The sequence below is a fragment of the Lycorma delicatula genome, chromosome 9 (assembly GCF_047948215.1).
Source record: "Lycorma delicatula isolate Av1 chromosome 9, ASM4794821v1, whole genome shotgun sequence".
NCBI lineage: Eukaryota > Metazoa > Arthropoda > Insecta > Hemiptera > Fulgoridae > Lycorma > Lycorma delicatula.
The window spans coordinates 117249219-117272313 of NC_134463.1; the positions used below are offsets into that span (position 1 = coordinate 117249219).

At 29.0% G+C, this 23095-nt stretch overlaps 1 protein-coding gene across 1 annotated transcript; it reads left to right on the plus strand.

The window, feature by feature from the left end:
• The first annotated feature begins 96 nt into the window (after positions 1 to 96).
• On the plus strand, positions 97 to 22469 carry LOC142329971 (uncharacterized). The gene is made up of 3 exons (XM_075374956.1): positions 97 to 965; positions 13738 to 14067; positions 21922 to 22469. The coding sequence occupies exons 1-3, from the start codon at positions 381 to 383 to the stop codon at positions 22396 to 22398; spliced, it is 1392 nt and encodes a 463-aa protein (XP_075231071.1). The 5' UTR covers positions 97 to 380; the 3' UTR covers positions 22399 to 22469.
• Positions 22470 to 23095: the final 626 nt, after the last annotated feature.

Consider the following 23095-nt stretch of genomic DNA (forward strand, 5'->3'; position numbering starts at 1 on the left):
TTCTAAAGCGTATTCCCAGTTTCATTGAAACGTCTTTGGATCAGGAATAAAATCAATTTGGCACCGATACAAACATCGCTGTCAAAATTATTTTGGTCAGCTGTTTCAAATAGAGGTGTTAGTGATTTTTTAATTTAAATTTATATAATGTATTATTCATATTGTGTGAACAGTTCAGCGTATAAAAAACGTCAAATAACGTCGTTTTTAAACTTAAGTATTTTTGTACGTAATACATGTATTGTTTATGTAAAATGTTCGGCCTAAAGTTCGTATGTTTCCGAAGATTGTTAGGTACGCCTACATAGTAAAGGAGCCGAATCGTTTATATTATTATTTATTGTTTTAGGTAGATATTCGTGATATTATCCAAAATAAAAATGAATCATATAACTCAGTATAGAAGTGCTTTACCGCATCAAATTCATCCTAATCATTGTCCGCCGCTACAAAATTTTCCGGCGAGGTTTCCAAACCCTTCAATACCCGATAATGTGAACGCATTAATGATTTCTCAAATGGCTAATGAAGGTACTTTACAGTATCATAATAGTAATATCCAACATTTTGTAGTTGAAAATAGACATTTAAGTAACGATACAAGTGTTAAAGATGTTCAAAGAAAACAGGAACCTAGAAATTTTCAACCTGTATCTATGAATGTGGAGAGGCCTCAACAGCAGCAACAAGAGGTTAGAAATTCAGAGAATTGTAACGATTCAACTTTTAAACAGGCTCCTACTACAAGTTCACCACCAGAACCTCAGCGATATGTACATTGTAATCGAGGTGCTAAAAATTGTGTGCAGTGTTTTAAAGGACAGCAGTCAGGGAAAATTATGGTTGATGCATCTACCATGACAGACAATGATGAAATGGATCAGGCTGCTGGGTGGGCTAATGCAGGACCTCAGTCTGGCAACAAAGTTGCTGAATACTTAACTAGTCTTCGACAGTTTCTTAAGGTAATAGATAATTAATGTTTATTTATTTCCAGTATTCAATACTTACTTTGTTTGTTTTATTTTTATTATTTCATTACTTTTGTTATCATTTTTATGTTACAATTAACAAGCAGTTGTATCAATATTGTTTTGTTGCTATTTAGCGAGCTCTTTTTATAAAGTTACGCCAGCTTTTAATTAATTTCCTATTTTTTTCCTACTCTGGAGAAGATTAAAATATGTATTATGAAATTTCATTTTTGTCTTTGAAACGCCAATTTATGTTGTATTCTTCATACTGGAATTATATTCTTAGATTCCACTTGGTAGTAAAAGCATGAAAACTTAGTCAAATAAGGTTAAATTAGCACCAAACTTAGCATCAAATAAGATTTAAGAATTTTGTTAGTAATGATGAATTACATTTCCTTAAGATATATTTTCAAAGAAATGTATATTAAGCAAAAAAACAGATCACTTTGAGAGTTCCTAACTAATACCATTATGTTTGGCTTTATAGTTTTCAGTTTCAGTTTTTAGGTAAAACGTATAACATCCAACATTAATAAATAACATTTACAATTAAATATATATATATATATGTGTATATATGAATCGTAACCAATCATTAAATGTGCTGATTTGCATAGTTTCATGTAAACTCCTTTGTGCAGCCATAGTAGCGGTTACTATGTACGGTGTTTACCATTCTGTGTAACATAACATTTTTGAAGTCATATGAAGGAATTATTACATTTTTTGTTATATTTATTGATGCATAAACATAATTTATCACCTTTTATATATGAAATTGACTGTAAGGCTTACCAGGGAAAGTGAGGAGAAAAGTGGATTTATAGCGCTTGCTTAACTGAGCCAAATAAATGGTTGTGTAGCAGCATGTCAAGCTCGGCAAAATGCAATTTATATCCAATCCTACTTGTGATACCTTCATTCTGCATACTATAGGCTGTATAATGAAGTAAGTAAATCTGATTGGTTCCTGTAGTAACAAAGATGCTTTAAATGTGATTGGGACAAATAATATAGAGTAATGTAACAAGTTAATATCTCCTTTTCTCTTATGAAACAACATTACGCTATTTATGCTGCTGATTTAAGTTAGTAAGGAAATGTATTAAATTAATTATGTTAATGGTATTTTTTATAAACTTGTCTAAAGTGTGACAACTTGTGTGTTGACTTGTGGGTTGTCAATGGTAGGATTGTTTATTAGTGCTAGTACTAATGTATGTTGTTGAGATCAAGTGCGTTACAAGTGTAAACAATCTAACATTTAAAAAAAATTAGACTTTAGATAATAATTTTCTTTTATAATTTTAGTAATTAAATGTTTTTTCACAATATCAGTATCATCCTCCTTTGAATTTCTAGTTGCGACTATTTATTGAGCTTGTAAAATTATGTTAAAGATAATGGTCAATTAATTATTAACTGTATAGTTTTTGGGTTTCAAGTGTGTGCATATAGTCTTCGGCTGAAGTTAACCTATGAAATATTTTATTTTAAGGTTTTAGCTACCTGATTGATTTTAATTTAAGGTGCATTACCACTTCTTTATAGTCTAGTAAAATTATCGTTGGATTATAATTAATATTCCTGTACCAATAAAATTAGTTGATCTGGATTCTCATCCCATTTGGACTTAATAGTGCACTTAAACTGTTAAATTACTGATTATAATAGTAAGAAAAATGTATTTTCTGTATTACAAATCCTCTGAAGATATATTTCAAATGTATTTCTCAATATTATGTAACTCTGGAGGTGGTTTGGATGTCTTCATTGTAGCCCTGTTAAAACATAAAAGAGTTCTCTTGAACAATGACCGATAACCTAAGAATTGATAGGAGGCATCCTACCCCTGGCAGTGAGTTGTCATATAATTTTTCTTCAAATTCCCTAATGTGTTTTTATGACTGTCATAGCTAGAATGGGGCAATTATACATAAAATATAAATATATCTGAAATGTTTCTCCACAGATACAAACACTACTTTTTTGCTCTGGCAAAAGTTTTTTTGTTACAGTCTCCATGATTAGGCAACAATTGGCTTGGCCTATTCCTGGGCTAAAAATCTTCCAGTCATACCAAGGTTATAAATCCTGCAAGTTGATTGTTATTCAGTAATTAATGGCATCCCATTTGTTTCTACGGGTTGCCAATAGAGAAGAGTCCAGTTTTTTATTGAGGAGCTGTAATATGCATATTCTTTTCTGGATTAGTTGGGTGTACTTAGACTGGAAGAATTACTCTATTCTGTCTAATAAATCTCTCCCAGGCTTGATTCACAAAACTGTATATATTACTGATCTCATTTTAATTTGAGTAATACATTGCTGCAGAAATAACTTTGCAAGGAACATGGTAGCTTAATTAAATAACATTTGATATACCCCTGGAACTAGCAATAAGTTATTTTTCTGAAATAACCTCAAATTTTGCTGCAGTTCTATTTTGTGATATCCAGCTTGTGGCCTTATGGATGAAATATGAATAGTGGGTGGTCAATATATTCCAATTGATCCAGCAGTGATTTTAGAAAAACTTCATATTTTGTAGGTGCATTCTCTTATATGTCGGTAGTTCTAAACTAATCTTATTAAATTTTTCTTCTATCCAGTTCAAAAATGGGCCATTTATGTTTTAAGCCTTGTTTTTTTTGCATTTGTAGACATCTACAATTTTCTAAATTATTCAGCCCAAGTTGTCCTATCCTTTTTAAAGAACCAACTGAATTAGTCTAGTGGTGAACTCATATTTGCAAATCTGCTAGACCTTAGATCTCTTGAATTCAAGAGCTCTAAGCTCCAAATCCTAGTAAAGGCAGTTACTTATATGGATTTGAATACTACAGTGGATAACAGTGTTCTTTGGTGGTTGGGTTTCAGTTAACCACACATCTCAGGAATGGTCGACCTGAGACTGTACCAGAGTACACTTCATTTACATTTACACATATCATCCTCTGAAGTATTACTTTTTTATCCTCTGAAGTGGTTCTGCAGGCTAAACTGAAAAAGAAAAGCCTTTTTAAACTGCATTGTGTTCAGTACATTCTGGCCTACAAATCAAAGCCCTATTTACCTACTTAATATGATTTTGTTCATGTATGCTTTGTAGCCCAAAGATATCGGATGCAAATGAACAAAATTCAATTTTTTTGTAGAGTAATCTCAAAGAAGGAACAGTTTCTTAGCCTCATTTATTTTTGTGCTTTTGCATATGAGTATATAGTTACTTTATATAAAATATCAGTGTTGAGTAGCTTCCAAAAATTGAATTTGTTAGATTTTTCAGCTGCAGTATCTCTATTGGGGGACCAGATAAATATCTGAAAATTGCACACATAAAAGGTCTCTGTGGTATCAAACTTCATTATAAATTTCAACTTTTAGATTAAACCCAATGTAAGTATAAAAAGTATAAAATTCAAGCAAAAAATGCTTGATTTCCTCATCTGGGATAAGTGGGCATAAGAGTATAATGATTCAGTTATTTAAACGTATATCAAATAAGATAATTATTTTGATAACAATACAGGATATGCATTTAATGATGTGTGGTAAATATGCTTGCAGTGTTATATAATGTTAAATTTAAAGGGAGTAATAAAATACAAACTCTTAAAAAATAGAATGAAAACAGCAATCAGGTAAGATGTTATAAATTGTTACCCTGAACTACCTTAACACTGAATTAACAATTAATAAGCTGAACATTTTATGTCTTCTCACTTTTAATCATTTTTATTTTAAAGTTGTTTTAACAGCAGTGAGATTTCATCAGGGTGCCTAGATACAGTGGTGAATTCCAGGGGAGTCAGCTTCTTCAATATATTTTTGATTGACATCCAAACTTGGTTCTTTTCATTTTTTTTGGAACCTTGAAGTATCATTGGTACTACTTTTGTAACTTGATGAAGTTCCCTGTAGGTTGATGATGATATGTACTAACTTTTTAGCATACTTTCTGATTGTGGTATAAAACAATGAAATGATCTAATGCCCTTAATTTTCTGACAAGTGTTGTTATGTCATTCCTCTAAGGTAATAATTTTCAACTTTTTAGCTCCATGACTGCCAAAAAGCAGAACAAAAATTGAATATTTCAAAACCCCCAACCAAATGAAACCTGTTAAAATTATTTAGCTGTATTGGTAGTGACGTGTATGAACATGCTTGTATAAAATGTACAAACATGAGCAATTTACAGATTTCAACTTGATGTTTATGTGCTACAGAGTAGTGTGTTTGCTGAACTGTGTGATGAAATCGGTAAAAAGAAAAAAATTTCTTCATTCCCATTTCAGATATTTGTGGGGGAAAGTGTTAATCTGGTTATTGGAATTGCAAGATGAATTAATAGTATTTTTTTAGGATAAACAAACACCATTCTCAATGTTTTTACAGAATAATGAGTATGTTGCTGTTGGCTTACTTAGCGGAAGTATTTTCTCATTTAAATGACTGGAATGTGAATTTAAAAGGACATGATAAAACATTTTATTAATGACAAAGTTCATGCTTTCATTAAGAAGCTTGATATCCAGATTATTCACCTTTGAAGGAAAGATTTTAATGTTTCCATTCGCTTCAGATTATATTGAGAAAAATTTAGATAAGGAAGACACTATTAATCACCACAGTTTGGATAGCATGAAGATGCACTTACGTGAATTAAAAATTCAGTTGGCGGAGTATTTCCCAAAATATAAAATTGATCTATAGAAGTGATGGGTACTGAATCCATTCAGTGTTGCAGCTGCTAAGTTACCAGATGAAATTCACAACCGGCTCATCGAAATGTCTGCCAGTAAAATGTTACAACTGCAATTCACATTTGAAGATTTATATATGTTCTGGCTTGCTTGTTGAAGTGAATGTGGAAATTTAGGCACAGAAGCATTGAAAATATGAATCTCTTTCGCTACATATTACCTCGGTGTAAAGGGTTTTTCAGATATGGTTGTGCTAAAAACTTAATATAGGAATTGTCTTTTATCGCTTGAAAGCAATCTACTTCAAAAACAAACAAAAAACAAACGCAACCATTTCATTAATTTATTTTCTTTACATGTGTGCTTATAAATTTAAGTAAAATATATATATAATAAATGATATTTTTTCACATAGAATGATTTCATTATTCCTTACTTGTAAAGTTGTAGGCTAATTTTGTAAACCTCAGGTTGAGAAATGCTGCTCTAAGGTATTGGAACTGAGTTCTTGTATTTCCTCTTTTTTTTGTCTTCAGTCATTTGACTGGTTTGATGCAGCTCTCCAAGATTCTCTATCTAGTGCTAGTCGTTTCATTTCAGTATACCCTCTACATCCTACATCCCTAACAATCTGTTTTACATATTCCAAATGTGGCCTGCCTACACAATTTTTTCCTTCTACCTGTCCTTCCAATATTAAAGCGACTATTCCAGGTTGCCTTAGTATGTGGCCTATAAGTCTGTCTCTTCTTTTAACTATATTTTTCCAAATGCTTCTTTCTTCATCTATTTGCCCCAATACCTCTTCATTAGTCACTTTATCCACCCATCTGATTTTTAACATTCTCCTATAGCACCACATTTCAAAAGCTTCTAATCTTTTCTTCTCAGGTACTCCAATCGTCCAAGTTTCACATCCATATAAAGCAACAATCCAAACATATACTTACAAAAATCTTTTCCTGACATTTAAATTAATTTTTGATGTAAACAAATTATATTTCTTACTGAAGGCTCGTTTAGCTTGTGCTATTCGGCATTTTATATCGCTCCTGCTTCGTCCATCTTTAGTAATTCTACTTCCCAAATAACAAAATTCTTCTACCTCCATAATCTTTTCTCCTCCTATTTTCACATTCAGTGGTCCATCTTTGTTATTTCTACTACATTTCATTACTTTTGTTTTGTTCTTGTTTATTTTCATGCGATAGTTCTTGCGTAGGACTTCATCTATGCCGTTCATTGTTTCTTCTAAATCCTTTTTACTTTTGGCTAGAATTATTATATCATCAGCAAATAGTAGCATCTTCAACTTTTCACCTTGTACTGTTACTCCGAATCTAAATTGTTCTTTAACATCATTAACTGCTAGTTCCATGTAAAGATTAAAAAGTAACGGAGATAGGGAACATCCTTGTCAGACTCCCTTTCTTATTACGGCTTCTTTCTTATGTTCTTCAATTGTTACTGTTGCTGTTTGGTTCCTGTACATATTAGCAATTGTTCTTCTATCTCTGTATTTGAACCCTAATTTTTTTAAAATGCTGAACATTTTATTCCAGTCTACGTTATCGAATGCCTTTTCTAGGTCTAAACGCCAAGTATGTTGGTTTGTTTTTCTTTAATCTTCCTTCTACTATTAATCTGAGGCCTAAAATTGCTTCCCTTGTCCCTATACTTTTCCTGAAACCAAATTGGTCTTCTCCTAACACTTCCTCCACTCTCCTCTCAATTCTTCTGTATAGAATTCTAGTTAAGATTTTTGATGCACGACTAGTTAAACTAATTGTTCTGTATTCTTCACATTTATCTGCCCCTGCTTTCTTTGGTATCATGACTATAACACTTTTTTTGAAGTGTGACGGAAATTCCCCTTTTTCATAAATATTACACACCAGTTTGTATAATCTATCAATCGCTTCCTCACCTGCACTGCACAGTAATTCTACAGGTATTCCGTCTATTCCAGGAGCCTTTCTGCCATTTAAATCTTTTAATGCTCTCTTAAATTCAGATCTCAGTATTGTTTCTCCCATTTCATCCTCCTCAATTTCCTCTTCTTCCTCTATAACACCATTTTCTAATTCATTTCCTCCGTATAACTCTTTAATATATTCCACCCATCTATCGACTTTACCTATCGTATTATATATTGGTGTACCATCTTTGTTTAACACATATGTATTTCCTCAGTTTTCACAAAAACATATATAATTTTCGTTAACATTTTCTTTGCAGAATTTAAATATTTCCTGAGCTGTCAAGATTTGATCCTTATAAGGTTACTGTAAACTATACTTTGTCATGGACTGCTTCATACTACCCCTTTTTCATTACTGGCATTTTTCTCAGTCCAAAAAATGCCACTTTATGTCAAGTCCAATATCTACTTTGTGATAGAACATATTTAAAAATTTTTTTTATTATTATATTGGCTTGCAGCCCTGTCAGAGATACAGATTAATTTTTTTTAGAAGGATGGTATTTAATGAAATTTGTTAATTGAAGTTGAAATGCATGGACTTTTGTGGTATTATGTTCTAAATGATCACTTGTAACACAAAAGCTGAGGCTCATTACTTTCTCTTGATTTTTGTAATAAAACACAAATGGATGAACTGTAGCCTGCTTGTTTACCCAGTGGTGCCCATATGTTTTGTCTCGCGCAACAAAGGAATAATTTTCTGAAAAGTCAGCTAGAACAATGCATTCATCTGACAAGATTTGTTTTTTTTGTCTTTAAAAAAATTCCCTTGTGATTTTCAATAAAATAATGAATCTTTAGATTTTCAAGTTTAACAATCAATATTTCAAAGAATTCTTATTATGATAATTTTACAATTATTTCAATTCTGTTAGTGTTGCCTATTGTTTGAATTCTATATTGTTTTACATTGAGTCTCCTTCATATTCTTTAAAACATGTCAACTAAGGCTTGTTTGCCTGGACATTCTTGACATTTTCCTATCATACAATCACAATTATTTGTTTTCCATACCAGAATTTCCAAAAAATTGACACCATCAATGATCAACTTCATATTCTGATGGTATAACAGACACAAACATTACAAGTGCGAGATGCCCCACCGCAGAATTTTGATCCTCCAATTTAATGTCAGGGTTCTTTTTTTTAAACTCAGAAAATATTTTATTTAAATTACAAAGCACTAACCTTTTTGTTTTTGATCCTTAGTATCAGTTTCCTTCAATGAAACACAATCCTTTTTCACAAACGACTATTTTTATCTTCATAAAAACTTCAAACTGTTTATATTATGTCTACTTATTACATTTTATGCTTTACTATTTTGTAATTCAGGTAAAATACCTTGTTCTTTTACTAGGTTTCTTGTTAACTTTAACCGTACATTCTGATACTTTAAATTCATTGCTAACTTTTGCTTGGCTCCAAGAATTTGAATGTAAACTGATAATTTTAATTTTGTTCTCTTTGCAGGAAATGTGACATTTAGTTTTTCTATCAGATCATCATATTTGGTTTGTAAGGTTTGAGAATTGTCATCTGGATCAGAAATAGGAATTTCCTTTTAAAAATGGGACTTCAAAATTTTTTCTGACAGTAGTAGAAATTTTTTCAGTTTTTGTTTTCAAGGCTACAAATCTTTTTTCTTCACTTAATTATCAAATTTTTCAAGCAGGCAATAAATTTAGAATAATACAAGCTGAATCTAACCTTGTTATTTCATAAAATTCTTTCTAAACTTTCACCATCCCTTTCTTTGTTCGCAACAAATATTTTAAAGTAACATGTTGGGCGTAATGTTTTTCCTGGTATAAGATTGACAGGAATGCTTGTATTCTTAGAATAGTTATTCAAAGCTATTTGTGTATCCCTTTTGTTATAGACTTTATATGTCTTTTGAAAGGATCCAAGCGAGATGGCTATAGAGATAATAAAATTTTTTCAAGTATTTTATTTCATGATATTTACAAGTTGAAGTGACCTCAGAGTTCATCTTAAAATAAATAACACTTTTTCTTCTTTACTATAATCTTTAATTGAATTAATGTCTTTAGGAAAAACTCCACAGTTTTGTGGCAATCTTTATTAGTAAAAACATCTGAAGAAAACTAAACTCCATTTTGATAAAAGATTACACAACTGTACACTTTAAGAGCACAGAGTAAAGTGACAAATAATGGTGGAGGGAAGACAATACACTGCAGGCACAGACTTGCAGATGCTTGAGTGAGCCTGTACAATCCTGAACCTATTTAAGAGAACTGTGATTCTTTAGCACCATTAATTAACAAATTAACAGTATAAATTGTGTGTGTGCGCACACGCACATGTGCATGTATATATATGAGGCTCGGCTGATAAATTTTGCAAACTAGTGTGCTACATGACGACAAAAAGTACTGTCGAGTTGGGCGTGGCAGCACATGATAGCTAAAATCCCCCACTAAAAACCTGCGATAATGCGTTGAAATCTGTTTACTAGTTTTTTTTCAGTAGCAGTTAAAATGAAGTAGAGTACAGCCAATGTGTTAAAACAGCGCAGTGATCGAATTTTTAATAGCAGAAAATGTGAATCCTACAGATATTTTCATTGTTTAAAAGCAGTTTACAGTAGTAAAACTGTTAACAGGAGTACTGTGAACAGGTGGGCATTGAAATTTCGTGAATGTGAAGCTGGTAAAGCGACACTTGAGGATGCATCTCGCAGCAGATGACCAGTTTCTGTGAATGACGAGAAACATAGAAAGGAGCTGGACGATTTGCTTCAAACTGACCACCGAATCGCCCAGCAATGCATTGCTATTCAGTTAGGCATATCTAAAGAACGAGTAGGCCATATTATCGAGTAATCGGGTTACCGTAAAATCTGTATATGATGGGTACCGTGCAGACTCTGATGGCTCTCTGCAAGCTGAAGTTTGAGCCTATTCCGCATCTGCCATACTCACCGGATCTGGCTCCGTGCGACTTCCACTTCTTCCCTCATCTCAAGAGGGATCTCTAAGGTAATCATTACATTGACAATGAGGTGAAGGAAGGTGTGGCCACCACTTGAGTCTGAGAAAGACCACCAGAATTTTTCAGTGATGGAATGCAAAAACTTGTCACACATTGGGAAAAGCGTATCAGTGTAAATGGGAATTATATTGAAATAATTCATTTTGCAGCTAAGGTGTACTTTTATTCATTTTTTATTTCATTCCAATATCTCTTTTCATTCCCACGCTACACATATGTGTGAAAAATTTATCAGCCGAGCCACGTATATGTAATTTCTTTCAAAATATAATTTATTTAATTGAATTGCAAATATAGACTTACTTATTAATGATTAAATTAATTTAGGCCTCTGTGTAATAATGAGTTAATTTATTATCTCTTATAAACAATTTTTAATATTTATTTAGTATAGGTCCCAACTTCAGGATAAAATTATTTTGATAAAGATAAACTTTGTGTCTAAAATAATTCAAAATTATATATTGGGTAGTCTACATGATAATTTATAATAAGGTACTTCATTTATTTTAAAGAAATGTGGTTTTTATTAGTTTAAAATACCTTAGAAATAATAGAAAACTCCTTATGCCGGATGTGGATGTGGATGTGGAAATCAAGCATTTTTTTCTTGAATTTACGATTTTTTTACTTACTCTGAGTTTAATCAAAAAGTTGAAATTTATACTAAAGTTTGATACCATAAAAACCTTTGATGAATGCAATTTTCAGGTTTTTGCCCTTAAACAGTGATATTGCAGCTGAAAAATTTTAACAAATTCAAAAATTCAATTTTTAAAGGGTAAGCTTTTTTTATATTTTATGTAAAGTAACTATACTTGTATATAAAAACACCCTTCTGTGAGGTTATCCTATGAAAATTGAATTTTGTTCATTCGCATCAGATAACTTTGAGCCACAAAGAATAATAGATTGGTCAGCAAGATCACCCGACATGTCACCATCGGATTACTTTCTATGGGGCAACTTAAAAAGTATTGTTTATCATAATAAGCCCCAAAATAATCAATTATTTACAAAATATAATTTGAGAATCAACACAAAATATCACTAGGAAATCATTGAATAATGCAGTATCATTCTTTTACAGTCAACTGGCACACTGTCAAACAACAGAAGGAGGACATTTCAAACATTTATTAAAATCAAATGTAAGCAATTAAGTAAACGTTATCCTTAATAAATAATTTATTTTTTAAATAAATTTACTTGATAATATTCATTTATATAAATTTATTTATTTGTGATAACAGTTGTTTAAATTTACAATGTAATTTTTTTCAAAATCCAAACTTTTTATTTATACTATTTTTTTTGTCCTAAAGAGATGTATAAAATGATTTATCACACAAAGGGTGTTAATATTTAAAATATTTGAGTTACATTCCTTGGGCCATCCCCCCAAGAAGGGTTGAAATTCTATTTCTCATCAAAAAGTGAAGTAGTTGACCGATACCTTACCCTGAAAGTTGCAGTACTCTATTGGGAGTGGTTTTAAAGTTGTGATAGTTTCCATACTTTTGACTCAATTGTTTATATTTGGATTGGATAATTTTTATCTGGATGCAATATTCTGTTATAAACTGTGTTATTATTTTACTTTTGCCTGTATTAAAAGTGAAAGTAAGGATAAAAAAAATTGAACAATTCTGTCGGCAAGGTACATGACTTATTTATTTAGATGACTTAAAATTATTTATTAAGAATAGTTTCTCAAGAAATTGATATTCTCTTAATGTTGAACAAATCAATTGTTATTAACTGAATGCTGGAAAATTGTGTCCAGTTGAAAAAGTATGTTTTATCAGGAAATTTTCTATGAGGTCTGATAGAAAAATATCAGAATTGATGAAAAAAATTAATTTTGTATGGCTAAGCGTCATTCACATTATCTTCAAATTCTGCTTTTTTTTTAATTCACTGACCACAGTATCTCCACATTCTTGCAATTATTGGAAATGTCTCTGGAAATGTTTAAAATCTTTGTGTTATTCTGTCACATTTCATTTTATTTCTTTCACATTTTGACGTTACCATTTTTGCCCTAGGGAATAAGCCAAATTCATAAGAGGTAGTTTGGACGATGTGCGGAATCACACATTCTGGACTCTCACAGATGGCATGTTTTATAAAAATTTGGGATGAAAGCTCAGGAGTACTGTCAGTGTAATGATTTGGTTGTTTATTTGTATATATATATATGTTGCATACGTACAAGAATTCATTTGCCGTATTCCTTTATTATGATTTTGATCCATTCGACTGATTCATGATGACAAATACCTTGTAAAAAAAAAATAAAAACAAAGTCTGTTTCCCTTCACCTGGAGTAAATTTGTCTGCCACCCTCCCCATTGCCAAATCAGCAATAAAAATATTATGAACTAATAACTCTGCAACCGATTTCCATAAACATGAGATGACTAACCTCAGAGGGCTGTATGAATATGAATTTTTCCAGCCATTTAATTACCTTGAAGGATATTTATCGCTTTCAAAATTCACTCTATCCTGTTTAAATCTTGTAACTGCTAAAAAGCACATTGTATAATGCGGATCTTTATCTATAAGCCATTTGTGACAACATTTGGTAGGTTTCTATTGAGTTTTATGCAAGTTATTGACAGAAATTGTTGCATGTTTGATATTTGTAAAATGTAATCCAGATTTTTAATACGATACAGTTAGATGGAAAAATAAAACAGTTTTACTCAATTGCTTATATTGGCTGACTGAAATCAATTGGCTTGAATCTGTGACTAGATCCTCTTTTGCTAAGTTAAACCCACTTTCTTTACTTCAAAAATTTGCTAGGAATATAATTATCTGCATTTTTGATCAGTTCTCATCTAAGAGAATAAGAATTTTGTAGTAATGAAGTGTAGAGTAATTTTAATAAAAATAATATCATTTAATTTATTTACATTGTTTTACTTTCTTATATTTTTTTATTATTTTAATGTAAAATAAATTTGTATTCCAAACATTTTATATAGGATTAACTTATCTGTTAGTAATTTTGTTTTGGTAATTGTTTTTCTTTTTAGTTATCTACACCGTCAGAAGGAAAAAGACGTTTAGGTGATGTTCGTATAGTATCATCGGCAGATGGCACAAGATTATATTGTTGTCCTGAATGTCATATGGCATACCCGGACAAGAATCTTCTAGAACCACACCTTGCAGCCCATAAAATCGAGCGTAGGTTCATCTGTAATGTATGCGGTGCCGGATTAAAACGTAAAGAGCATCTAGATCGTCATGCGCTCAGCCATAGTGAAGAAAGACCATATAGTTGCGGCATCTGTCCGAAAACATTCAAACGTAATGAACATCTCGCAAGACATGCTATTGTTCATACAGGACATAAAGCTCAGGTCTGTACCGAATGTGGGAAAGCTTTTTATCGTAAAGATCACCTGCGCAAACATTGCCAGGGACATTTGGCTAAACGGTTGCGTATGGCAACCATGCAAACATAGTTTATATCTTAATTATATACAGGGATATACAATTTTTTTTTAAACAATATTAAATAATTAACATTTCATATCTTAATACCATCATCACTCAAGCATACAGTATATTATTTATGCTGTGTTTAATATACATTGAAAACTCAATGTTATTTATTATATTATTAACATTAAAATATTATTAAATATTATGAATAAATCAATAGAGGTTCAGCTTCCTGCACTGAGTTCCTTCTAAGTGGTAGCATTATATTATATCATTTGGCCATAATATATATATATATATATGATTTACAGTTAAAATTCTTAACAGAACAGTGAATTATTTGATTTAATTAGCTATTTGTAATGGGGAAAGTGCAGTTCAGTACTATTTTACACGTGTTAATTTAAATATGATTTTGTTTTTAGCAGTATGTCATTTAGTAAAGCATAATTATTTACAACTTAATTAATGTATTAATTTAAAATTTTATACTTGGTAACATATACTTACTTAATCAAGTAAGTATAAATTTATTGCAACTGTTTCATTTTAATTATATTAAGGAATACGATACATAATTAAGTTTTATTATTGCATTATTAAAAAGTAAAAAAAAAAAAAACAAGTGTGTATATAACATTTGTGAGATAAAATTTTAATACAGAATGTTCATGTATATCTATATTCTTTTTTAATTTTACTAGTAGTATTTTAAAACAGTAATTGTATTAATGATGAACATTTTGTTTATATTAAGACATTTTTAGTTTTGATAATTTAAAGAGTTTTTAATTGCTTCAAAATTTTAAAAATAATTTATAGTTTTATATTAATACAGTTTTAAAGTTTTTTTTTGGAGGCTGAACTGATTACTGGTAGATATATTAGTAATTTCTTTTTATAGACATGACTAAGAAAGCTCAGTAGAGCTGTTATCCTTGAATTTTTTCTAGGTAGTTTAAAGATTATCCAAGTACTATTTGGCAAAGTTAGAAGTTGCTACCCCTGTCTCAAACTGTCTGGTTTTCATTTTGGTAATGTTATAACAAATTCAATCTGCGAGTCAAATTGGAATGTTCTTAATTTCTCAATTAATACTGCCCAATTAAGTCCTTCTGTGGATTGTAAAGTTTTGCTTTACAGAAATAAAGCTAAATTCAAAGGTGAAATTAAATAAAATAGAAGCTGTTTATATATATATATATATATATATATATATATATATATATATATATATATATATATATATACACATAATCATTATAATGGTTTTTGTAAGCTAATTCTTATTAATTTATCACAATTTTATGATGCTTAAGCATCATAAAAATAAATCTGTTATAAAAATAAATTGTTTTTATAACATGAATTGTTTTCCTCAAATTGAAAAGGTATATATTTGGTTTCTTTATGCATCATTAATCACTCAAGCAAATTAAATACAAACACATAAATTTTAAACACTTGCATTTTTGTGTGGCAGGAAAACAGATCTAGTCTTAACCATATCAATTAAATTTTGTTGATTTGAATTCTTTGGATCTATCTTCCAGCCACTGTTTGATTTTAAGATGTAATTAAACCAATGTTAGCCTGATGACTGTAGCTTATAACAGTTACTGTTGATTCATTAAAAAAATTCAAAACCTTTGGGTCTTTATTAAAGAAAGCTGGACAAGATTTCCTTGCAACAGTCAAATTATCTAGATTTCATTGAAATCTGTATTTTATATTTTAACATGTATTAATTTTTCTCCTTTATATTTTTAGACTGTACAAATTTTATGAGGGACTGATTGCTCCATTATACTCCTCAAATATCGATTTGAGTTTTATTTCACTGTTTGTTTCTAACTTTGCCAAATTGTCATGCAATATGCAAATTATACTAACCTAATTGTCGTAAGAAAAAAAATTTATTGGACTATGATGGTAACATATTGGATGGGTGGTTGTATTAAGATAGAGATGCGACAGAAATTTTATATCTAGTTACATAACAAGTGTATACATATATATTTTTTTTTTATATGAAGTAAAATATGCGTATACCGAACAAATTATTAAATAAACTCTTAATATTCTCTATAGCTTAAATTTACAATTTTTAAATTTATTACATTTTGATGATAGGTTTTGTAAATTTTAACAGATTTATTGTAGTGTATGACTGTTACCATATATATTTCTAATTTGTGATAAAGTAATTAATTCAGTTAGAAATATATGGTATCTTTTGTCAATCACCTATTTTCTGCAGGTTTTTGCTTTAATTTTTTTTCTATTAATATTAGATCAGTTATAAATAAACGGTTATGATGATACATTATTATTAGTAGATCGGGTAAATTGACTGATTGACTGTACATGCAACACAGTTTAGCTGTATTTTCTTATATGCATTAATTTTTGTTTTCTATTTAATTTTTTATACCAGGACTTGTGTCATATGAAGTGCCATAGAAATTTTTTAGGTTAGGATGGTTATTATGTTAACTTTGAAGTTTGATATGCACAGATATGTTACAATTTACAGTAATTTGTCTGAGAATAAGTATTACTGAGATTTTTTTTTATTAATTATATATTTTCATTTTGTTCTTTGCTGTTAATAATTTTGTTTAATTTAGTTACATCATGTTTTATAATTGATTTAAATTCACACCAGAAAGTGGTATAATTAAGTTAAAAATTGTAATGATAAATCCAGAAACTCTTTATTTTTTAGCTAGTGGTAAATCTCTGCTTAAATCTAAAATGAGGATATACTGAAATTCTTGAAACATGAATTATAAGACAGGTTTTTTTATTTGTTTTTCATCAGAAAAAATAAACAAATTCTTTCCAGAACTTTACCTTCACATTTGTATAGCCAAAAAGTTTGAGTTGAAAGTCTGAAGTTTTTGATTGTCATTTTGTGAATAAAATTCCTTCATTGTTAAAAACAAAAACTTTCTTTTTGGTGGTTATCTTAAACACAGTGACAAAAAAACGACCAATGGGAAATTCATGCAGTACTAAGTCCCAGTCTACATTGAAATGCTAAATCATGTTCTTCATTGACAAAAGTGTTCTTGACCTTCAATGAAATATGAAGATGATAGAAATGAAGCAGTTATAGGTCAACACTGTAATACCAAAGAAAAGGTTTTGGGGTTGGAATTCTCCTGTTAGGCAAGCTTTCTGCATATCTATAATATACAAGTCTTGCACTTCTATTACAAAGTCCATTAACAGAAATTATGTTTGCTTAGTTTCTACAATTTTTTTTTACATCAAAAATATTTTTGATTTGGTTTAAAATTATGACATTTGTCTGCTGCCTTTTGGTTTTGTTTTACTTTTAATTTTTGTTTCCTTTACTTACATAAGTTCTTTTTAAAGTAAATTTGCACCAACCTAAAATAGTGTACGTCTTCACTCCAGTTGTTTGATCTTTACAGCAAGTTTTTCAGAAATTATTAGAGATGAAATTTCTGGAACCTGATTTTTGTTTTTAGTTTTTTTCCAAGTCAAAAATATAAAAACCACCAGTTTTGTTCCATACTTTATATCTCAAAGATTCAGTATTGACTCATTTTACCACTGGAATTGAATTTTTCACTAACCTGTAGCTTGAAAACCCAAATATCTCTGGACCCCGTTGTATAAATTTTCTCTTTACATTTATTTATCTGTAGAGCATATCCTGAAATTATTTCTCTTCCTTCATGAGATACCTTCTCTCTCTCTCTCTCTCTCTCTCACTCTCTCTCTCTCTCACTCTCTCTCTCTCTCTCACTCTCTCTCACTCACTCTCTCTCTCTCTCTCTCTCTCTCTCTCTCTCTCTCTCTCTCTCTCTCTCTCTCTCTCTCTCTGTGTGTGTGTGTGTGTGTGTGTGTGTGTGTGTGTGTGTGTGTGTGTGTGTGTATGGATATATATATATATATAATATATATGTTTGGCCCATCTCTACCTTACACATATATTGATTATTTAAAAGCATTTTTGAACCCTAATGGTTCATCAGATAACATAATATCCAGATCTAAGTATAACATCATCCCATATAAACCTCCTGAATATTAACATACCAATAATATAGTGATATGAATTTTTACTTATATTTACTGTTAACAGTTACACCAACTTGGTACTTTAATTTCATCTCTAAAAAAATTATCATTATCATTATTATTTCATTTTTTAAAAAATTATCTTGTTTGTTTGTGTGTTTTTTTTCATTGTTTAAACTATATTTTTTTGTAGTTTATATTTGTAGTGTGTCTAATAGTAATATTTTTTTTTTAAATAAAAAAAATATATTTTTAAAATCTCAGAATCATTTCTTGTCTTAGCATATTTGAAATTAAATATTCATGTACACAGAGCCTTCTTTTTAAAATGGTGAAAAATTGACAAATATTTTTTTAAAGAAGCAAAATTTTAAAAATTATAAGTTGGTACAACTGTTAATTATTCAATATATGTTTATAACATTTATTTCTCCAATTGGTATGTCAATGTATATAGTGTTTTATATGTGACAATAGTATTCCTGAAATCAAATATAGCTGATGAACCATTAGGTTAGAAGTTCTTATTTAGAAATGTGAATAAACAAATAAAGTAGATACTGACAATTTATGCTATTCAACACATTTATTCAAGACAATTATTTTTATGTTTAAAAATATATATATATAACATTGTTGGGGTTGCATCTTATTTTAATTAATTTTTTCTTGAAGTAAATTTAAATTATATGAAAACATGTTTACATGTACTTTGGTTAATGTAAGAGTGGACAAAAATAGTATCAAACTGCTATCTATAATTAGGCCTAAGGCCTGTTGCGATGCAGTTAATCTTAAATAAAAAAAAAAAAATAATAATAATGAGTGATGACTCTGCTAATAATTATATTAGAATATAATTAATTATATTAAGCTGTAAAATATTTCACAATAATAATTTTTTAGTTTAAATTTAATCCAAATTCATTGTTCAAAATTGCAAAAGTGTATGGAAATAGGTAGATTTTGAAATTATATTAAATAATATTTAGCTCACATATTTTTTGCCAAAAGTAGTTATTTTATTACACTGGGCTGCTTGACAAAAGTAGGAATTTTGCGTTAGGTTAGGTTATGTTATGTTTGGACAACGAAGTCAACTATATCAGTATTGTGTAGAATGAATTGTGTATGTTATGAATAGTACTTTGTCATTGTACAATCGTTTTTTCTAGATTCCATTTATTTTAGCAGTGTTTTTATGCAGCTGTCATAAATTTAATTATTTTTGTTTTTAATTTATTGAATTTTCTGTTAAAAATTATTAAATATATTGTAAAAATTTAAACAGAATTTCTTATGCGGTAAAATAACATTGAATTTAAAATTTGAAATGAATAAAATAATTGAGACATGGTTAGTTCAAATTGTGTCAATTTGTTTGAATTTTTAAACATTAGTTAATTAAAATAACAGAGTAATAGAATCGTAAAACTATTTGTATTAAAACATGCAAGTGGTAATTTGTATTTTTTATTTATTGTAGGGAAAACTTCCAATCAGCAATATTTTTCCCAACAACTAACTAATTTTCTAAAAGAATTCTTAAATAATATTCATAAAATATGTATTGTTACTGTCAAAAGGTCTTTTGATAAGCTGCCATAAAATTATTTTAAAAAGAGTACAATTTAAACAGACTAGAAATTAAAGTTTTTTAAAAATTTAAAGTGATTTGAAAAAATTGCTAATTTTTTATTGCATATTTTTTATATCTTGTTGCCGCAAGATCTTCACCTTTTTTTTTGCAAGAATAGAGTTATAACTGATAATTCAGATTGATTCTCATACCAAATTAGCAAAATCTCTTGTGTGGTGAAAACTTCATCATAAGGACCTGCATTAATGTCATCTACCTTATTGCCATTTTCATCAGAATAATTTTCAAATTCACAAGTCGTTTCTTTTACCAAGTTTATAATTTTACTTTAATTTAAAAGTATGAAGACCCCTCTCCCTGTCTTGTCATTATTTTCTCATCGATCTTCAAAGATAATTTTAGTTTAATATTTCATCACATTCAGTTCAAGTTTTATCATTTGTTTATCTGTGAAAGGCCAATTAATCATGTCAAACAGTTAAGGTCTTAATTTTGAAACGCATTTCATTTTTTCAAGCTTTTCTTCAAGGAAACTTAAATGATTTCATTTTTCTTAACTATACTAAGAACACATGTATAATACCTTTGCACATATATGTTTTATAGGCTGAATTGACTTAAGATTTTTGAATGTTTTAATTTTTGATGTCAAATAATTGACATTCTTATGCTGTTGAAAATTGCTAAAAAAAAAATTAAATAAAGTTTAAATCCATGATTAATTAGCTGTAGGTAGAAAATAAAATTGTGTGGGGAAGTGACTTGCAAATGTAAATATGTTGTGAAAAAAAATTATAACAACTTATCCCATATATATGTATATATATTTTTTTCCTTAAATAATCTGTTCATGTAATTTGATTGCGTATCTCAGTAATTGAAAAATCTTTCCCAGTTGTCTGCCCCTTTGTACAAGATTCCATGAGCCGTTAATGTAATTTATTATTTCTTGTAATATTTTTAAATTCTTTTTAGAATTTTTTTTTATCAGGTGCTTATTGTTTAATAATTGATATTTTATGAACTAGTCAGTATTTGTTATTTTTTATAGATTTTATTTCAACGTAGGTTTTTTCTAGTTTTATAATTACTATTTATATGTTACTTATGCTAGTAAATAATTGATTTTAAATTAAGTTTAAATTTGAATTTTTTTTACATTTTAGAATTATTTCTGAATTGTTCAATTAATATTTTCCCCATAATTTGGAATGCTTTGTCAATAAAACTTTATAAAAAATATGGAGTTTATTAGGTTCATCTTTTTTTTATTAAAAAAAAAAAATTAACCATTTTTAAATTGTTTTTTTGTGCATGTATTGAATTATTAGATTATTTAGTAAAAATGGTAAATTCAAATTTAAATTTTTTTCATGGTTTTTTATTTTATTATTTTTTTGTTAGTTTTAGGTATATTTTATTAATAGATATTGATTAGTTATGATAAATATGGCAGCTCTATTTAACAATTTAGAAAAAATTATTTTCTTTATTATCATTATAGTTTTATTATTTATTATAAGCTTATTTTGCTATTGTTTGTACTTGCTCCTGCAATATATGCTATTTTTTTTCTTCGTTCTCGTTCAGGTTTTCTATAAATAGAAGTATGGATATTAATAAATAAATATTCTGAGGTCACTTGGTTATAAAATATTTCATTTATTCTCAAATAATTTATCCAAATTTAAACTATTCAAGTATTAATATAGAAAAAAAAAAACATTCAAAACACACAGTTTATCAAACTGTTAACGTAAATTAAATTTGAAGAAGTACTTTATTGATCATTAACATTTCATTTTTCTACACCATGAATCTATGTAATACCTTTCAAAAGCTTTACTCTTAACATAAGATACAGAAAGAAAAGGAAAAGGTTTTTTTTATAATAATTCACCATAAAATTTAATTAAATTATGGATTTGTAATTGTTAATTAATATAAGTAACATTTTTTTTTTAATTTTAAATTTGCTTAGAATGAGAACTGTAAAACTGGAAAAGTTTTAGAAGTATTATTGAAGGAACAAGTATTGATAGCTTTACTTGTAAGTTATTATAGGTAGTCAGGTATTGCGGACCTAATGAAACGTCTTGGCGTTGAATTCAAGATGGAGCGACGGTTTGTCTGTCCAACTTGTGGGATCGGTCATGTCCGTAAGGAGCACCTAGATCGCCATGTCCTCTGCCATAGTGATGAACGTCCGTACACCTGTCTCGCTTGTCAGAAGAGCTTCAAACGTAACGAACATCTTGTCCGGCACGCTATTATCCATTCCGGTCATAAAACAGAGGTCTGTATCGAATGCGGTAAAGCGTTTTACAGAAAGGATCATCTTCGTAAACATCTTCAAGGACATTATGCAAAGAAAATAAAGATGGGACAGAGTAGTAACAGTAACAATAATAGCAATAGTAACAGTAGTAATAATGGTAATCTTTCGAATCCTAACAATCCGATCGATGCTTCGTTACCATCTGTTTCAACATCTCAACCGCCTCCTCCATCCACAACTTTACTGGTTCCTCCACATCCTCTACCTTTGCCTCCTGCTTTTCCTGATTTTAAACAGAAAATGATGAATTAGTTGAGTACTTAAAAGTAATTCATTCTTATTTGTATTAAAATAATTATAATATGACTTGTATTTTTATTAGAGATCGGTGTGTATATTTGAGCAAAAAAGTTAAAATTTTTAGGTAACTGTTATATTTGACTTATTTCTTACTGATGATAATAATATTTGTAAATATTTTCTGTCCATTGTATTAATGCTCTAATATTATTTCTTAAAATATGAGAAAAATACATCAATTTTCAGTATAGAATATTGCAAAGAAATGGAAATTCCTATTAGTTCTTGTAATCAATCAGTAATTATTTATATATTAATCTGTCTTATTTTAATTACTTTCTTCTATTTATTTTTATTTAAATTAAAACTATAGATTACATAAATAAATAAATAAATTTGTTTTTATTAAAGGTAGCTTGTTTGCTTAATTATGCTTAATAATCAATCGTCAATTTTATTTAATTTTTTTTGCATAATTTCCTTCGTAAATAATATGTATGATCAATTTATATTTCTTTGTTTTGTTTAATGTACTTTCAGAAAATAATAACTCAAATAATCAATAATTAGTTCACAATCAGAATCAGTTTTATTCAACCTTTTGTTGCTAAACTCATATTCGGTTTTTCAGTTTGTAATGATTTAAATTTATCTCTTGAAACATCTAAATTAATTGTTATATAGTAATAATATTTGGAAAAAAAAAAAA